The 17889-nt window shown below is 51.3% G+C and overlaps 1 protein-coding gene across 2 annotated transcripts in view; it reads left to right on the top strand.

Annotated features, from left to right (window-relative positions):
- RAB11FIP4 (RAB11 family interacting protein 4) overlaps positions 1 to 17889 on the top strand; it is a 120030-nt gene that overhangs the window by 36517 nt on the left and 65624 nt on the right. Inside the window, exons 1-3 of one of the 2 annotated variants that reach the window (XM_045488022.1) lie at positions 5116 to 5121; positions 6972 to 7059; positions 8406 to 8494. In XM_045488022.1, coding sequence (XP_045343978.1) covers positions 7053 to 7059; positions 8406 to 8494 — 96 coding nt within the window. In that variant the 5' untranslated portion in view covers positions 5116 to 5121; positions 6972 to 7052. Of the gene's footprint in view, positions 1 to 5115; positions 5122 to 6971; positions 7060 to 8405; positions 8495 to 17889 lie in introns of those variants that run through there. The other variant, XM_045488021.1, reaches the window with a different exon arrangement.

Raw genomic sequence — 17889 nt, forward strand, 5'->3', positions numbered from 1 at the left:
GAAAGTACGCAAAGGAAAAATAAATCCGTAGCTTACTGCCATATCCCTCTTCAAGCTTTTTGTTTATTTGTTTTTTGTTTTTTTTTTGTGGTTGTTTTTCCTTCAAGTTTTAATTTCCCTCCTAATTTGCCTGCTAGTATTTGCTTTTCAGATTCTTCCTATAGTTGCTTTCTGTAACCTGTCCAGCGTTTCCAGCCATAACCAGTGGAAGTGATAGAGTGGAGTGTCCTGGCTCCATCGTAACCGAAACCAGAAGGCTTCCTCGGTTTTTGATCTTGGCATTTCATTTTAAAAATTTAACTCTGTCTCCAGGCCGCATCTGGGACTACTAGTTGGAGGTGTGCTTTAGCAACGCAACGTTTCATGTGACACTTTTCCTTTTAAATATTCACATTCTTGGGCCTGGGTGGCTTAGTCAGTTAAGCAGCTCCCGACTTCGGCTCAGGTCATGATCTCACGGTTTGTGAGTTCGAGCACTGCGTCGGGCTCTGTGCTGAGAGCTCAGAGCCTGGAGCCTGCTTCGGATTCTGCGTCTCCCCCTCTCTCTACTCTTCCCCCCGCTCACGCTCTGTGTGTGTGTCTCTCTCTCTCAAAAATAAACATTTAAAACTGAGGGTTGATGGGGGGTGGGAGGGAGGGGAGGGTGGGTGGTGGGTATTGAGGAGGGCACCTTTTGGGATGAGCACTGGGTGTTGTATGGAAACCAATTTGACAATAAATTTCATATATTGAAAAAAATAAATAAATAAAAGAAAAAAAACATTAAAAAAAATCCAAGTTCTTAAATTTTTTTTTTTAACGTTTATTTATTTTTGAGACAGAGAGAGACAGAACATGAACGGGGGAGGGGCAGAGACAGAGGGAGACACAGAATCTGAAACAGGCTCCAGGCTCTGAGCTGATGCGGGGCTCGAACTCACGGACTGCCAGATCGTGACCTGAGCTGAAGTCGGACACTCAACCGACCGAGCCACCCAGGCGCCCCCCAAAAAATCCCAGTTCTTAAGTAAAGGTTCCCTGTACCCATCACCATTTTCCTAGGTGAAGAGAGAGCAGAAGACAAATTTATTCACTCTCTGGTCAGAGCAAGCCCCCAAACTTGTGATGACGATAATAATAATAGCAGTTTATATTAGTAGAAATAATAATAATTATTGGCAAAGAACATGAACTTTGGAGCCAAACTGCCTGTGTTCAGGTCTCAACTCTGCCTCTTACCAGCTGCGTGACTCAGCCTTTCTGAGCCTCAGTGTTCTCACCTGTATAATGGGAACAATAATAGTCTCTGCTTCTGAGCTGGTTGTAAGGATTCAATAAATCCATGTGAACGGAGTGCTCAGAGTCTGGCATAAAGGAAGAGTCACCAGGCATTTGCTTAATTAGTAATAGTAATTGCTAATACTTACTAGGCATCTCACCTGCTGACTGCCGGTTTATTTCCCTTGTTCAGATGAGGCAGCTGAGGCCTCCGAGAGGCAAATGGCTTGCTTGAGCCCGTCTGGCTGGCAGATCTGGAAATCAGGGAGGCGGGGGCGGCTGGGCACAGGCTCAGAGAGCATCTGGCTGGTGATCAATCAGACGGCGGCGGCAATGAGGTTTTAAACATCGTCTGGTCGGAGCCAGAAGAGATGTGACCCGGGGGGAATGAATGAATGGAAAATCAGCCCAAAGAGAAAGGCAACAGAAATAGAAGGGGAAGCCTGGTAATTGAGTGGCCCCAAAATGGAAAGATCAATATTTTACTGACAGTGAACAAGCAATGTCTCTGGCAGCCAGCTCATGGCCCAGCCGGGTGTGGTTCAGTGAGAGCAGCTGCCCCTGCAGGCCCTGACGGGCCCAGGATGCCCTTCTCTTCCGACTAGAAGCCGAGAGGCGGCCCAGGACAGCCTGGCCATGGATGGCGTGCACGTCGCACGGGGCGGGGGGCAGTGCCTGTGGCCCCGCTTCGCCGCAAAGACCACACGTGGGTGGTTATTTGCTGTGCTTGCCGTGTGACCTTGAGCAAGTCCTTCCCCTGCCTGGGACTTGGCTTCCCTGCCTATAAAATAAAGGGCTGGGTCAACTGAATGCCCCCCCCTCCCCGGCCCAGGGGTGCATTGGTAAAATGTGGTCTAGTTCCAGGAGGGTTGAGACTCTTGGTGATCAAGGTGACGGGTCCCCAGCCGCAGCAGGTAAGGGCCCTGATACGCAGGAAACCAGTAGACCGCAGAAGCTGATCGTCTAGGGCCAGCAGGACCTGGGTTCAAGGAAGGGTTATTGCCACAGTGACTGTCTAAACGTCTAACCTCTCCCGTCAGTCTCCTCAACTGTAGAATGGGAGGCTGTGATTGTCGCCGGTAAGGTTGTGAGGGTCAGAGATGAGAGCAAGTCGGGCCAGAGTTTAGCACACAGCTGAGCACAGAGTTGCTACAGTTGATGGCAAGCCCTCCATGAACCCAGCAGGAATTACTAATACCTCTCTGCATGAGCCCTGCCACTGTTTATTTAGAAGGTCCTTGAGCCTCCAGTTGTGGTGTTAACATAGTTGGCAGTTTTGTTATAATAATTTACAGTGGTCGCGTTTGCTTTCTAAAGGGCCGTGCGGCCCGTGGCACACACTCTCCGGGGTCTCCGCTCTTTGATGAGCCCTGTGGGAGTCTCCTACGCCATAGCTCAGGGGTGATCAGGGACTTTGCGGTGGCCCTCAGGACCTCATCTGTCTGCCTGTCATCAAGCAGCCCCGCACCTCCGCTCCAGGCCGGCTTTCCCTGGAGGCGGTGGGGATCAGGGGGGCTGGACAGCCTGGCCCCACCAATGTCCCCACCAATGTCTCCCAGTCCCAGGGGGCGACGGACACTTGGAATCCGAGTGCACAGCCTGCTGCTTCTCAGGAGGACCTGAGACTGGGGCTCTGCGTCGCCCATTCAACAGTCAGTGACGGTCCACCCTTGACTGCATCGGAGATAATTAAGGCATAGCTCCTGACCTTGGAGAGGATTGTGGGGGTGAGTGCGGGGAGGCTGGGAGGTACCGAATGTCCCAGCCCAGCCCCAGTGTTCAGAGTGTCCCCACGATGCCAGTGGGGAGAGGGGCAGGAGGGGAGGCGGCAGGATCCTGGCCAGGGTGGTGGGTGCAGGTGGCACTGGGCATTGGGATCCTCAGAAGCCACGCCCCTGCCCGGTAGTCAGGCTGTCCTTGCAGTGAGGGAAGGCGACGGCTGCAATGCTGAGGAGGCTTTGGCCGGGATGGGAGCTGGCAGGAAGCCACCTTCTTCCTTCACTGGAATTCCGACGTCCTGAGAGGTTGAGGGGGTCCCGGACAGACCATGTATAGGCCCTGCCCACCCGTCACCCCCAGACTGACACCCGAGTGCAAAAAGCAGAGTCAGCTGGAATAGAGGTACCAGTGCAGGGCCACCAAGCTCAGGGAGGGAGGAGAGATGCCCGCTGCTCGCTCACCGCTCATCTCCAAAGCCAGCTGGGCGCGTCCCCATGAGGCCAGGCCTCTGGCGCGACCAGGCCTTCGGACTCCCGCCGCAGCGGCCACCACTGGAAACACGTCCCATGGGCATGCAGGAAACACAGTCCTTAATGGACGGATGAATCCCCACCATGGCTTGGGCTTTGGGGCCTGCAGTGAGTGATGTGGGCCACGGGCATTAACAATACCGCCGGTAAGAGTAACCCCTTGCCTCCATGCTGTGTTCTAGGGTTTCCAGAGTGCTTTGATGTAGCCTGCCCGCAACCCAGCCCGAAAGGAGTCTAAAGAAAGAGCTCCTCTTTGCCCCACTGTGCTTTCGACACCGAGGGTGATCACTGGGAAGAGAGGGAAGGTGCCTGACGAGAGTGCGACAGCGTGTGCGCATGCATGCGTGTGTGTGTGTGTGTGTGTGACCGCGTGTGCGCTTGCCTGAGGCCCCCAGCAGGGTGCCCAGTATGTAGGAAGCGCCCAGTGAGCGAATGAAGGTTTGCGTGTGCGCTGAGGGGAGGGAGGGACTGCCACTAAGTAACAGGCTGATTTAGAAGCAGGCTTCCAGAAGAAATCTCAAGAAGCTGACTTTCAGTTGCTGGAACTATGGGTGGGGGTGGGGGAGGGGTGGGGGAGGGGTGGGGGTGGGGGTGGGTGGAGCCTGGCGCTAATTAATTAGAAAAGAGAGTTCTTACGAAGTTGGCCATTGCCAAAAACTAAGGAAATGTACTCGGAGCTCTCGAGTGGGAAGTCACTTGCTCTGGCTGAACACTAAATTAAGACGTCTTTACAGAGAACAATTTGGCAACTGTTGCCAAAAGCCTTTAAAATTTAGATGACTCGGGGCGCCTGGGTGGCTCAGTCGGTTAGGCGACCGACTTCGGCTCAGGTCATGATCTCGCGGTCCGTGAGTTCGAGCCCCGCGTCGGGCTCTGTGCTGACAGCTCAGAGCCCGGAGCCTGTTTCAGATTCTGTGTCTCCCTCTCTCTGACCCTCCCCCCTTCATGCTCTGTCTCGCTCTGTCTCTCTCTGTCTCAAAAATAAATAAGTGTTTAATAAATAAATAAAATTTAGATGACTCATAGAACCATTCATATTCAGCTATTCAACAAATGTTTGTGAAGCTTCTAGTATATGCCAGTCATGGTGGGAGCTACCGTGTATGCAGCCGTGATCGAAACAGACATGACCCGTACCCTTAGGGAGCTTATTTCCTAGAGGGGAAGACACAAAGTAATAAAATTATCGCATAAAATATAATTACAAATTGCAGCAAGTGGTTTGAAGGAAAAGTATAGGGTGCTACAGGCTACTAGCAGATGGACCCTAATTAGATGGGAGTGGTCAGGACAGGTTTGTCTCAGGGGGAGACATTTGATAAAGGCACAAACAGTGACCCAAAGGATGAATCAAATCAGGTGATGAATGAGGGGAGGACAAGCATGTGAGATGACGTACAGCATGTGCAAAGGCCCCGAGTCAGGAAAGAGTGGTTTGCTTAAAGGAGCTGACTGAAAGCCAGTGTGGCTGGAATGCAGTGAGGGATGGAAAGAGTGGGAGGAGATGGGGCTGGAGGGGCCAGATCATATAGGGCCTTGTAGACCACGTTACAGAGTTCCGATTTTATCCTACGGGTAGTGGACAATCACTGGAAGGTTTTTACCAGGGGAGGAGGTGACAGAATCCAGTCGGAGTGGAGGATGAGCGGGAGAGAGTAGATGAATCAGGAAACTTCGGCAGCCAGGAAGGGAGATGATAATGGCTGTGACCCGTGGGACTCCATGGGTGATGTGGAAAAAAGAAAGTGGCTTTAGGGTATGGCATTTGGGTATGGATTGCATGCGGGTGAGAGGGAGCAGCCCCCGTAATGCTGCAGAACTGCACAATGGGCAGAAAGGGAGGGAGGATGCGGCCAGGGAGTGGGGTGTTCGAGTGAGTGACATTGGAAGAGGGGCAAGTCCTTGGTGTGGCTGGGGTGGCTCAGGGCCTCGCCGGCTGAGGTGGGATGGGGGAGAAAGCAATGAGGAAGTCAAGGATCTGAGGGGCCAGGGCTCAACTGGTCATCACACAGCTGTAGAAACCCCCAAAGATGAATTGTAATGACAAAAAGCAGGAAGTAACGGAAATGCCCAACCATTAGGGGTCGTTAAGTCAATTAGGGTGTATCCACCGTGCAGTGTATCTTATAACCACTAACAACATGGATGGTACCACAGGGCAGCACGAAAGGGTTTCTTTTTTTTTTTTAATTTTTTTTAACGTTTATTTATTTTTGAGACAGAGAGAGACAGAGCATGAACAGGGGAGGGGCAGAAAGAGGGAGACACAGAATCTGAAACAGGCTCCAGGCTCTGAGCTGTCAGCACAGAGCCCGACGCGGGGCTCGAACTCGCGGACCGCGAGATCATGACCTGAGCCGAAGTCGGCCGCTTAACCGACTGAGCCACCCAGGCGCCCCACAGAAGGGTTTCTGATTAAACTGTTAAGCAGGAGAGAACCTTCCAAACGTCAGAAATGGCTGAGTCCTTTGGGCTAAAAACAAAAACAAAAACAAAAAAAAACCCTTATTAACAGACTTTATTTTTTAAACATTTTTTATGGAAGTATAAAGTACAAACAGAACAGAAAAGTGTGCCGGCCACAAGCAGACAGCTCAGTGGGTTTTCACTGTGTGGCCAGCATCCAGATCAATAAATAGAAACCCCCTTGGTACCTTCCCCCTCCTACAAAGTGCTGCAAATGCAGCCACTGTCTTGACCGTAATTGGTTTTGCCTTAAATCTTATTTGATTTGTAATTTAAAATTTTCCAAGAATGTATACAAATGTGACATAATTATTTCCTCCTTGTGGACAAAAGGGAATTTGGCCAAGGGTCTCTCAGAACTACAAAAAAAAAACAAAAAGTGGCTCACCATGTGTTTTTTTTTTTTTTAAGTTTATTTATTTTGAGAGTGGAGGAGGGGCAGAGAGAGAGAGAGAGAGAGAGATTGAGAGAGAGAGAATCCCAAGCAGGCTCTGTATTGTCAGAAGGGAGCCCAACTCAGGGTTTGAACTCACGAACCATGGGATCACGACTGAGCCAAAGTCAGGCACTTCACCGGCTGAGCGACCCAGCTGCACCCAAACTATGTGTTTGAAAGGGGAAAAAAAGTGCGAAATGGCAGGGTTTGATTCATTCTCTGTTCTGGAGTTTCTGCAGCGAGCTCGTATGATTTTTGTAGGAAAGAAACCATTAAGTTAAAAAAAAAAATCAGAGCGTTCACTCTCCATGTGCCAGTCTTCGTTGGAAGGCTCCTGGTGCTGTCTGTGGACCTCAAGAGAATCAAGTGGCCCGGCCGCCGTCGGGGGGTTGGCGCTGATCCAGGGTGAGGGGTGGAGGCCTAGGAGGGGACACTGTATCCCCTTGGCTCAGGTGACAAGCCCTCCCTCCATTCCAGCCTCCCCAGCCACCCTCACCCCAGCTCCGTGAACCCAATGGGGCGTCTTTAGACACCTCACATCTGTCCCTCCTTCCTTCTCACAGGTGGAAAAACTTGTCAAATATTTGGATCCCAACGACCTCGGGAGAATCAACTTCAAGGACTTTTGCAGAGGGGTGTTCGCCATGAAAGGTGAGACCTTTGGGTCCTAGGGGTCTCTCAGGATCCCGTCCAGCTGCAGAAGCTGGCCTGACTTGGGTCTCAGCTGGGATTCCTCCCCTGGGGACTGAGGAGAAGGATCCAGGCTCACCCCATGCCCACGGGACAGTCATTTCCTCCCTGCCCATCATCTGTCCTGTAGAGAAAGGTTTCTGATTGCTTTCCTTTCTCCTCCTTGAGTCCTCCTCCGGGTCACCTCCCTCCAGGATGACCCAGCTCCCGGGCGGTTTCCCAGGACACAGGACTTGCAGTTTGAAAACTAGGACAGCTGTGGGCAGACCCCGGGGCACAATGGACGCCCATCTTCCTCCTTCTCTCCTGTTCTCTTTGTTTCCTCCCCTCTCTCTTCCTTGGGACTCCTCAGTCTCTTCCTCTCTTCCCCGCCCCCCTCCTTGAAGGAGCAAAATACAGTCCCTCTCTTTTCCCAATTCCAAGGCCATTGTGAGGCACCTCCAGGGATCAGAGGCCACTCATGGCCACCCTTACCACTAAACTGCTTGTCTGGAGAAAGCGGCTTGGGCCACCGGGCAGGCAGACTTATTCAAGCCTCCCTGCTGGCTCTGAAGAGAACACAGGCCCGCGAGACTTTCCTGCCATCTGTGAAGGAAGCCATGTTTTCCTGTCAGGATGAACCTTTTTCTGTGGGGCACCTGCGGCTCTGGGAGGGTGGGAAGGAAGCAGGAATCACTTCCTTGGAGGTGAGGGCTGACAGGAAGTGAGCTGAGAGGTTGGGAGGGGCTGCACGCGGCCCCCACAGAGCCTTCTGCAGCGTGAACTGTAGGACCGCCACTGACTGGGCCTGTCATGTGCCCACGCCAGGTACTTTGTGGGTTTGACCTCCTTTGTCTGAAAAGATATGGGGGCATTTGCTCAGGAACCGCGGAGGGAGGCCATCTGGGACGTGGAACCATGCTGAGGGTGACCCTGTCCTAGATGTCCTGGAGTTTACAGGGCCGTCGAAGGCCTCGACCGCAGGGGAGTGTGTGCATTTGGAGTGTCTGTGAACCGGGCAGGGAGTACTGTCTCGTGTCCCTTCCTCCAGAGAGGCCTCCTTGATTTCTCTTTGCCCCTGGCCTGCCCTCTGCATTTGGGAGTCTCTCTGTTGTGTGTTCTCTGTTGGGGTCAGTGCGTCTCAGCTCCACCGGCAGAGCCCGGGACCAGCCTCTCCAGGGCCTGGCGCGCCATCTCTGCCTTTGAAGGATCAGCTGGGCTCTTGGACGCTTGGGCCACCTGCCCCCCACAGCCCTTCCTGCCCTAGGCCCGTGGATCAGAAGCAAAGCTGCTGAGGTTCTGACCCTGTGCTGTCTGTCCGTCTGCAGGGTGCGAGGAGCTGCTGAAAGATGTGCTGTCCGTGGAGAACGCAGGGACGCTGCCCTGCACGCCCGAGATCCCAGACTGTGCGGAGCAGGTAAGAAGGGGGAGGCCCGAGGCCTCCCGTGAGCGGGTGGAGGAGCCTCCGAGGCGCTGCCTTGGCCTTTATGATCTTTTTGCTTCTGCTCCACCCTGTTGGTGTCTGGGACGCCCCAGGGCCTCCCCTTTCGAGGACACTTTGGCTTCAAAGTCAAGAAATAGTTTTTGGAACCTGAGCAGCCAGGCCCCTTGCGAGCCACAGCAAAGAGAGTAGGGACTGGGGGGTCCTCACGAAGCACTCGGCTCCCTCTCTCTGGTTCCAGGGAGAAACCGAGTCAGACAGGGGAAACGACAGACTTGAGGTCAACACCAGGCAGGACTGCATTTTGTTTTTCTTTTCTCCTCTGCCCTTAACCCACGGAGCCAACTGGTCCCTGTGTGGTTTTTCCCAAACAACAAGCCCCGCCGGGTCCTCGGTCCGCCAGTTCTCCAACGCCAAGCAGGCGCCTAGCGGTTCAGTTCCGTTCCAGAGTTAGTGCAGACCCCAAGGGTCACGGACGCAGTCCCACGAGCCTGCCCCACCGTGGGGCAGCTACAGATGGGGTGCCCAGGCTGCCTGCACTTGTGCTAGCTGGGGTCCCCACAACCCCCCTCGGGTTCAGTAATTCACTGGAACAAGTCACAGAACCCAGGGACACACCGTACTGGCGACTATCAGTTTATTACAAAGGACACGACTCAGGAAGAGCCTAATGGGACAGGTGCAAAGGCAAAGCGTGGCGGGGGCCGGGGGTCGGTGAGGCGATCGCATGCCGTCTCCAGACCCACCGGCTTCCCCGCACATGTGTGCGTTCATCAATCGGAAACTCTCGGAACTTCGAAAACCTGACGTGCAGCCTGGGTGGGGGGGATGGGTGAGCCGGATGTTCCCACCTTCTAATCACACTTGGGTCTTTCTGGTGGCCAGACCCATCCCGAGGCTCTCTAGGAGCCCCCCGGTGTCACCTCCTCGGCAGGAACGCAGCCGTGTCGGGAAGGGGTTCCCTATGCGTGACTAAAGGCACTCCCGTCACTCAGGAAGTCCTGAGGGCCTGAGGAACTCTGTGCCCGAGGTGGGGCACACGCCACAGCCCTCATGGCTGTTTTCCATTATCCGTGCCCAGCGGTGTGTTTGTTATAAAGCTTCGGAACTCTCGTTCCAAACACTTGTGGCTACACCCTACAGACAGACACAGTTTAAGATGCGTATATTGACAGGCTTCAAGGGCCCTGCTGGCTGAGACACCCCAGGGCTGGAGGACGATTCGCTCGGTTTGTCATCCAGGCCAGCTCCAATACCTTCTCTCCGCCTCTGGTTGGTGAACTCCCCCAAACAGAAGTATTTTCCATAGCTGAAGGAGATCCAGGACCCCAGAAGTCACTTAGGCCGGGTGGTGGGGTCAGGATGGGGACTGGATGAGCGGGAGTCCACATAGAGGGCTGTATTGCTGAGGGAGGCCAGCAGAATGATATTGGAGAAGCCAACGCTCAAAGACGGCAGAAGCCAGAGCCAGGCACGGGGTGCGGGGCCAGGGCCCCCAACATGGAAGCCAGGTGGCTGGCCTCCAGGGTGCTGTGCCCAAAATGAGGGCCCCCAGGGATGAGTGCAGAGAGGTGGGCTCCAGGCCTGCCTTGACAGGCCCAGTGGGTGTGGGGTGAATATGTATTTGAGCCCAGCTAATGGGATGTGGGCCAGGATCAGGGCAGAGGACTCCCCATGTGGGACAAACACAGAGCGTCCCCAGGGTTTTGGGGTGGACCCCTCGTGGAGAGCTGAGCAGGAAGCAAGGTGAGGAGGAAGGCTGTGGGGTCACCCAGGACTGGGTCCACACCCCACTTGGGCCACTGACTGGATATGCACACCGGACAAGCCGCTCTCAATCCCTCTGCGCCTCAGTTTCCTCAGCTGTAAACAGGGCTGGGCACGCCGGTCTAAAGGACCTGAGGAAATACGAATTTTCTTACTAGCGAGTACATGAGAGCTGCCTTCCTCCCGTGCCGTGTCGTGGAGGTCAGCACGAGAACGTGGTGCTCATCAGCTTTACCCTCGGACACTGGTGTTTCAGTAGCCTGTCAAAACGGAGGCCTGCTCTGGGCTCCCTTCGGCTAACGGCCCACAGCTCCTCAGGTCGGGGGAGCAGAGGGCGCCAGCCTGGGCAGGTCTTAATCCCATGGACCAGGCCCTCAGCACCCTGCTGTGTCCCAGCTGTCCCCTAGGGGTCAGCTTGAGACTGACAACGGCCTGGTCACTCAGGCTTCCAAAGTGCGGCCGGAGACGAAAGCGTAAGGGTGGTTTGGGGACCACGTAGGGATGACACGCTGATGGGAGACCCTGGGGTGGGGACCTCTGACATCACCACTTGATGAGGGCCATCGTTAAAATGGTGAGACACTTTAGTGTTGCTGGTGGCCATAGGCACCCCGCACATGAAACTCTGGCCACTGGCTGTCACCGCCATGGCTCCCAGCCTGCTGTGCAGACTTCTGGGCCATGTGAGTCCCTCCTGGGTGGGTGCCACCTGTGCTGCATCAGTCCTGGAACTTACCGAATGTCACCCTAACTGTGTCCTCAGAGCCTGCGACACTGGGGCATCCAAAAGCGTCCCTGAGGCCTTAGTAAACCCAACGGTTGAGCGAGTTTCCCGATGCAGGGGGATGTGAATTTGGTCAGGGGATGCTGGGTGTCCCTGGTGTCCATGGATGAGTGTCCCTGGGCTAGGGTCTTAGGAAGCACCCTGGGAATCCCTCCCAAGGCTGGCCCGCTCAGTGGGCTGGCCCTTGTCCTCTTTTCTTTACAGCCCTCCATCTATATAGCACAGGGGTCTCCGTGGGGAGAGGGCATGGGCAGGTGTGGAGAGCCCCACTGCGGGCCCGAGAGGCAAGGGGGTGGTGCCGTGGAAGCTGACCCCACAAATGCTGTGAGATCCGGGGCCCTTGGTCATTCTCCTTCGTGGGCCAATTAATAGGGAACCCCATAAAATGAATAGGGCATTAAGCCGCCTGCTTCTCCTGTGAAACTGTCATCTCAGTGAATGATGTCACCAGCCAGCCAGGCCCCAGGCCGGAAAATCATTGCTGCCGCCCCCACATCCAGCCGGCCTCGAGTCCCCTGATCCCCGCTTGCTGCCTTGTCCTTCTCCCCCTGTTGCCTACAGCTCTCTTCACCATCCCCAGCCTTTCTAGACCCTTAGCCCGGTGCCTCAGGATCTTCCCTAAGGGGCTGCTCTCTCACTCCCTTCTGGGACCCCTCATCACCGAAGGGATAAAACCAACTCCCACCTCCTTCTCCAGCCTCGCCACCCCGAAATCGGTGACACTCGACTCTTCCTCATTCTATGAAAAGGCTGAGTTCTCTCTTGCGTCCTAGACTTTGTATAAGTTTTGTGTTTCTCCAGGGATGTCCTCCCACCCGCTATCCCTGGGCTAACTTCTGCTCAGCATTAAGACTTACGCTTCCTCCAGGAAGCCTCCCCTGGTTCCCTCTGCCCCAGCCTGGAGGAGGACCTGCCCTGAACTTCGTTGAGGCCCTGGGCCTTAACCTCAGCCTCCAGGGTGGCTCCAAGTCCCCTCCATAGTGACACCATTTTCACCCTGTGGTGACAGGACTCAAGCTGACCCTGTCTCCATATCCAGCACACCCGTATTCATGCTGCATAGAATGTTCTGTAAGTATTTCTAGGATTAGAAATCTAAAAATGGAATTGCTGTATCAAAGAGTGTGCAGACCCTATTTATTTTTTATTTTTTGGCTAAATGGCACTTTCGCCCTCTCTCTCTCTCTTTCTCTCTCTCTCTCTCTTTAAATAGGCTCTACCCCCAACATGGGGCTCAAACTAACCACCCCAAGATCAAGAACCCCTTTGTTCTACTGACTAAGCCAGCCAGGCACCAACATTTATTTTTTTTTTTTTTAAGAAATGCATCCAAATTTTTCTTCTAAAAAGGCACTAGTGATGTATCATCTGACCGTATGTGAGAGTGTCCATTTCCTCACCCCTTTGCCAACCTTGGAAGGTCTCCACCTACCTGCCAGTCTCCCCTCCACTCCTCCCTTCCCTTCTCCGCTCACCAGCCTGATGGAGGGAGACTCCCCCTTGCTTTCTTTGCATTGCCATTTATTTACTAGTGAGGTAGACCATGTGTCCTGTTCACTGGCCCTTTGGATTTCTTCTTTGGGGAGTTACCTGTTCATAGTCTTTGGTCATTTTCCTTTGGGTTGTTTGTCTTTCCCTTATTGATTTATAAGACATCTAAATATATTCTGTCAATCTTTATGCATTTTGCTTGTACTTTAATCTTGGGTTTGGTGTCTTTTATTGCACAGAATTTTAAAATTCTTACGTGATCATTACCAGTCCTTTTATGCCATTCACATGTTATGCCTTCTTTATCTCAAGGCTATAAACGTATCCCCCTATATATTTTTTTTCCGATACTTTCAGACAAAACGTGTTTATGCTTAGCTCTTTGATCTACCTGCAGACTATTTTTGCTTTTGCTAAGGGTATAGTCATCCGGCATCATTATTTTCAAAATGTTGCCAGCTGTTTAAGCTCCTACTATCAGATCATCTCTCTTTCCCCACTCATTTGAAATTTCACCCCTTTCTCATATGCTAAATTTCCTTATAAACACGGATTTCCTTCTGGACTCTGGTCTGTTATATTGATCTATTTGTCTATCTATTTCTAAGCCAAAACCAGTCCAGCTACTCTCGCTTTATAGTTTGATATCTATAGAGGCAGTCTCCTTCATCCTTCTTTATTTAAAAACATTTTTTTTTGTTATTCTTACGTATTTTCTCTTTGAGAATCTTCTTTTTTGTCAAAACCTGTTAAAAATCCTGCTAGAGATTTTGTTTGAAATTTATACATCACATGAAGGGAATTGGCTTCTTTACAACATTGAATTCTCTCATCCAGGAACATAATATATCTCTTCATTTATTCTGGCTTTCTTTTACGCCAGGACTTCAGAATAGTTTTATTTCTCAAATAGATTCTGTGTGTTTCTTCGTAGGGCGACTATATTTTCGAGTCCCTATTGCTGTTATGTGTAGAATCCTTTTGCTGCAACATTTCCTAATTGGTTATGTCTGTTGTATGGGATAGCTTTTTTTTTTTTTTTTTTCAACGTTTATTTATTTTGGGGACAGAGAGAGACAGAGCATGAACGGGGGAGGGTCAGAGAGAGAGGGAGACACAGAATCGGAAACAGGCTCCAGGCTCTGAGCCATCAGCCCAGAGCCCGACGCGGGGCTCGAACTCACGGACCGCGAGATCGTGACCTGGCCGAAGTCGGACGCTTAACCGACTGCGCCACCCAGGCGCCCCTGGGATAGCTTTTGACTTGGGTGTTGATCTTGTCATGACAACCTTACTAAACCCCCTTATTACCTCTAGTATCTCACTTATATGCTATTTTCTAACCTTCACTCTATATACTCATGTAGCTATATGACTTTCCTGCATAAATTTATCTTTTTTTAATTTTTTAAATGTTTATTTAGTCTTGAGAGAGAGAGAGAGGAGCCCACAAGCCCAAGTGGGGGAGGGACAGAAAGAATGGGAGACACAGAATCTGAAGCAAGCACCAGGCTCCGAGCTGTCCGCACAGAGCCCGACACGGGGCTCAAATCCCTGAACTGTGAGATCATGACCTGAGCTGAAGTTGGATGCTTAACAGACGGAGCCACCCAGGTGCCCCGACTCTGTATAAATTTAAATAGCAACTTATTATTTCGTCACAAGAAGACAACCACATTTTTTTTTTAACCAGTTCCTCATTGTTAGCATATATGTACATATATATTAATGGAATTTGGGGGGTTAACAAAAGCAGTGTAACCATCATTCTTGTAGCTAAGTGGTTCCCCATGACAGCAATCATTGCTTTAGAGTAAGTCTGAGGTTGGCATACTACAGTTCCTATGGGCCAAATGTAGCCGCCTGTTTTTATAAATAAAGTTTTATTGGAACACATTCATCCCTGTTTGCTCACCTCTTGCCTGTGGCTGCTTTCACATTACAGTGGCAGAGTTGAGTGGCTACCGCAAAGCCTACACTATTTCCTATCTGCCCTTTACAGAAAAAGTTTGCCAACCTTTTGGATAAATCCTGCTAAGTGGAAACTATTTTATCAAAAGGATGCACATCTTAAAATTTCTAATACAACGGCCAAATTCCTTTCCAGAAGATGTCTCATTTACTCTCCCATCAGGATTGTACCCTTTTGGTACCGGGTGTTAAAGGATTTCTCAAATCTTTTTAATTTGAGAGGCTGAAAAAATTAGGATTGCTCTTTTGAATTAAATATGGTTGAACTTGGGGCGCCTGGCTGGCTCAGTCAGTAGAACATGTGACTCTTGATCTCAGGATCGCAAACCCTGCAATGAGCATAGTGATTGCTTAAAAAATAAATAAAATGAAATACGGTTGAACTTCTTAAATTACATTTATTGGTCATTAGGAGTCCTTTGCTCATTAACTGCCTGCCCACATTCTTCACCCTAGTTTCTTTGGATGTATTAATATTCATTGATTTAGAAAAACTAGAAATATTAAATTTTCTTTTCTTTTTCTTTTTCTATTTTTTTAAATGTTTATTTATTTATTTATTTATTTGAGACAGAGAGAGAGAGAGAGCAAGCAGGGGAGGGACAGAGAGAGAGGGAGACACAGAATCGGAAATAGGATCCAGGCTCTGAGCTGTCAGCCCAGAGCCCGACATGGGGCTCAGAGCCACAAATCATGAGATCGTGACCTGAGCCGAAGTCGGACGCTTAACCGACTGAGCCACCCAGGCGCCCCTCTTTTTCTTTTTTTTAAGTTTATTTACTTATTTTGAGAGAGACAGAGACAGCACAAGGGGGGTGAGGCAGAAAGAGAGGGAGAGAGAAACCCAAGCAGGCTCCGTGTTGTCAGCTTAGAGCCCCATGTCGGGCTGGAACTCAGGAAACGTGAGACCATGACCTGAGCTGAAACCGAGAGTCGGATGCTCAACCGACTGAGCCACCCAGGCGCCCCAGGTATGTTACATTTTTTGGCATACATTACAAATATTTTTTCAGCTTGTCATTTGTTTTTAACTTTGTTTATGACAGCAAGTTTATAATTCTTTTATAGCCAACTCATCAATCTCTTCCGTTATGGCTTTGGCTTTTGGTGTGGTGCTTAGAAAGGCTTTCCTGCCCAAGACCGTGGAGCTAGTCTATCTTATCTTTATTTTGTGTATTCGGTCTTTATATTTACAGCTTTGATCCATGGAATTAATGTTGATGTCTAGAGTGAGGTAGGGATGCGCTTTCCTTTTTTCTCCTCTGCCCCTCGCCCTCCCCCCTGCCCACCTCACCCCCCACCCTGGGAACCAGAAGCTCTTTCAAGGTTACGCAGCAGCCCTCCCCGATGGCAAAACAAATGGGGTTTGCTGGGCATCCAGGCTCCAGGCCTGGGCCCAAACTGGCCCTTCTGCTCATATTCAGAAGGAGCTCTGCCCAACACCCTCCCACGCCCTGCCCCCCCCCCCGTCTCCCCCATGCCCCGCCCCCCACGCCCCCCACCCCCCATCTTGCCAGGACAGCTTTTAAAAATCTGCCCTGTGCTTCTGTCTGGAACTGGCCCAGGGAGCTTATGGCCTGCAGGTCCACGCATATTGTTGCCTAACTTCATCCCTCCTAGAGCGAGTGTTCCTAAAACCGCTTGTGACAATGGCACTTTTAGAGTCTAAAAAGGCTTTTTCTGACAAACGGCGCTCTGATTCAGCTGTGCTGCTGGGGGTGTGGGTGGTGGTATCCTGTGTGCTGATGACTGGTCAGGCGAGAGGGTGTCTAACTCAGCGGGCTCAGCGAGGGGCCCGGCTTCGTCCTTTCTGCTGAATATGGCCACAGTATTTCTCTATGTTCGATACCTCCCTCCTCTTGAAGGAAAGAATAATCCTCTTGTCCCAAGCCTCCTAGTTTGTGTCAGAATGAAAGATCTTTGGGATGCATCTTGGGGGAATAACTGAACTCTGATGAAAATGGAAGTGGCTGGGACAGAAGCAGAGCAGATGCTGACGGGCCTTTCATTTGTCCCCCACGCCCCGTCCTGGTCTGCCCTGGATGGCTTGTCCCTCACCTTCTGTCCCCAACCGTCCCTGCCCTAAGAAGGCTGGGCTGAGCCAGCCACCAGCACTGGCTTCTCCGGGCAGTCGTGCGTTCCACCTCCTTCCTGCTCCCCCCCCCCCTCCTTATTGATCAAGTTCATGCTCACCTTCAGAACCTGGACTCACGGAGTTAGCACCTGAGCAAACTTTGGAGCATGGCCACTTACATCTCATCTTGAAAGGGTTTTGTTTATTACCCTGTAAGATATTAACCAATTTTGCATCTAACTTTGCGGTTTACTGTCAGCATTATTTCTTTCACTGACTATACATACCTGGATCTCGCGCGTTCTCCTTGAAAGCAGCTGGCTGCCCCAACATGCTGGGTCCCTCATGAATGAGTTAAGTAAATTTTTGACACAGGTAATTGTGGGGAAACACAAACGCGCACAATCACATAAGGACGGATGTTAGTTCTCAGAAGCAGCCCAGTCCGAACTAGGGGTTCTCAACCCCGGCTACACATTGGATCCGTGTCGGGCGCTTTCAAAAGATACTGATGCCTAGGCCCCACCTCCCGGAGATTCTGACTTAATTCATCTGAGGAGGGGTCCACTTGTTTATTTTTAGAAGTTCCCCAAGTAGCGTCTGGGAGGCTTAGTCGATTAAGCATCTGACTCTTGATTTCGGCTCAGGTCATGATCTCACGGTTCATGGGTTCGAGCCCCGAGTCGGGCTCTGTGCTGATGGTGCATAGCCTGCTCGAGATTCTCTCTCTCCCTCTCTCTGTTCCTTCCCTGCTCGTTTGTGCACTTTCTCTCTCTCTCAAAAAAATAAACGTTAAAAAAAAAAGTTCCCCAAGTAATTCTAACGCACACCCAAAGTTGAAAAGTAAATGTCTAAACCAGGAGGTCTCGAACTTTGCCACGTATTTTAATCGCCTGGGAGCTTTTAAGATTCTGGATACCCAGGCTGTCCCTCAGACCTGTCAACCCAGAATCTCTAGGGTCTTGCCTTTTTAAAAGCTCCTCAGGGGGCACCTGGGTGGCTCAGTTGTCCAACTTTGGCTTGGGTCATGATCTTGTGGCTCGTGAGTTCGAGCCCCGTGTCAGGCTCAGTGCTGACAGCTCGGAGCCTGGAGCCTGCTTCAGATTCTTTGTCCCTCTCTCTCTGTCTCTCCGTCTCGAATAAATAAACGTTAAAAAATAAAAATAAAAAAATAAAAGCTCCCAGACGATTCCATGAAGCCGTGACCCTGTAACATGCTGGTTCATACTGTGACAATGGACACTGGAGCAGCATGTAGGTTCAAGAAATACCGGCTGCCCGTGG

The sequence above is a fragment of the Leopardus geoffroyi genome, chromosome E1 (assembly GCF_018350155.1).
Source record: "Leopardus geoffroyi isolate Oge1 chromosome E1, O.geoffroyi_Oge1_pat1.0, whole genome shotgun sequence".
Lineage (NCBI taxonomy): Eukaryota > Metazoa > Chordata > Mammalia > Carnivora > Felidae > Leopardus > Leopardus geoffroyi.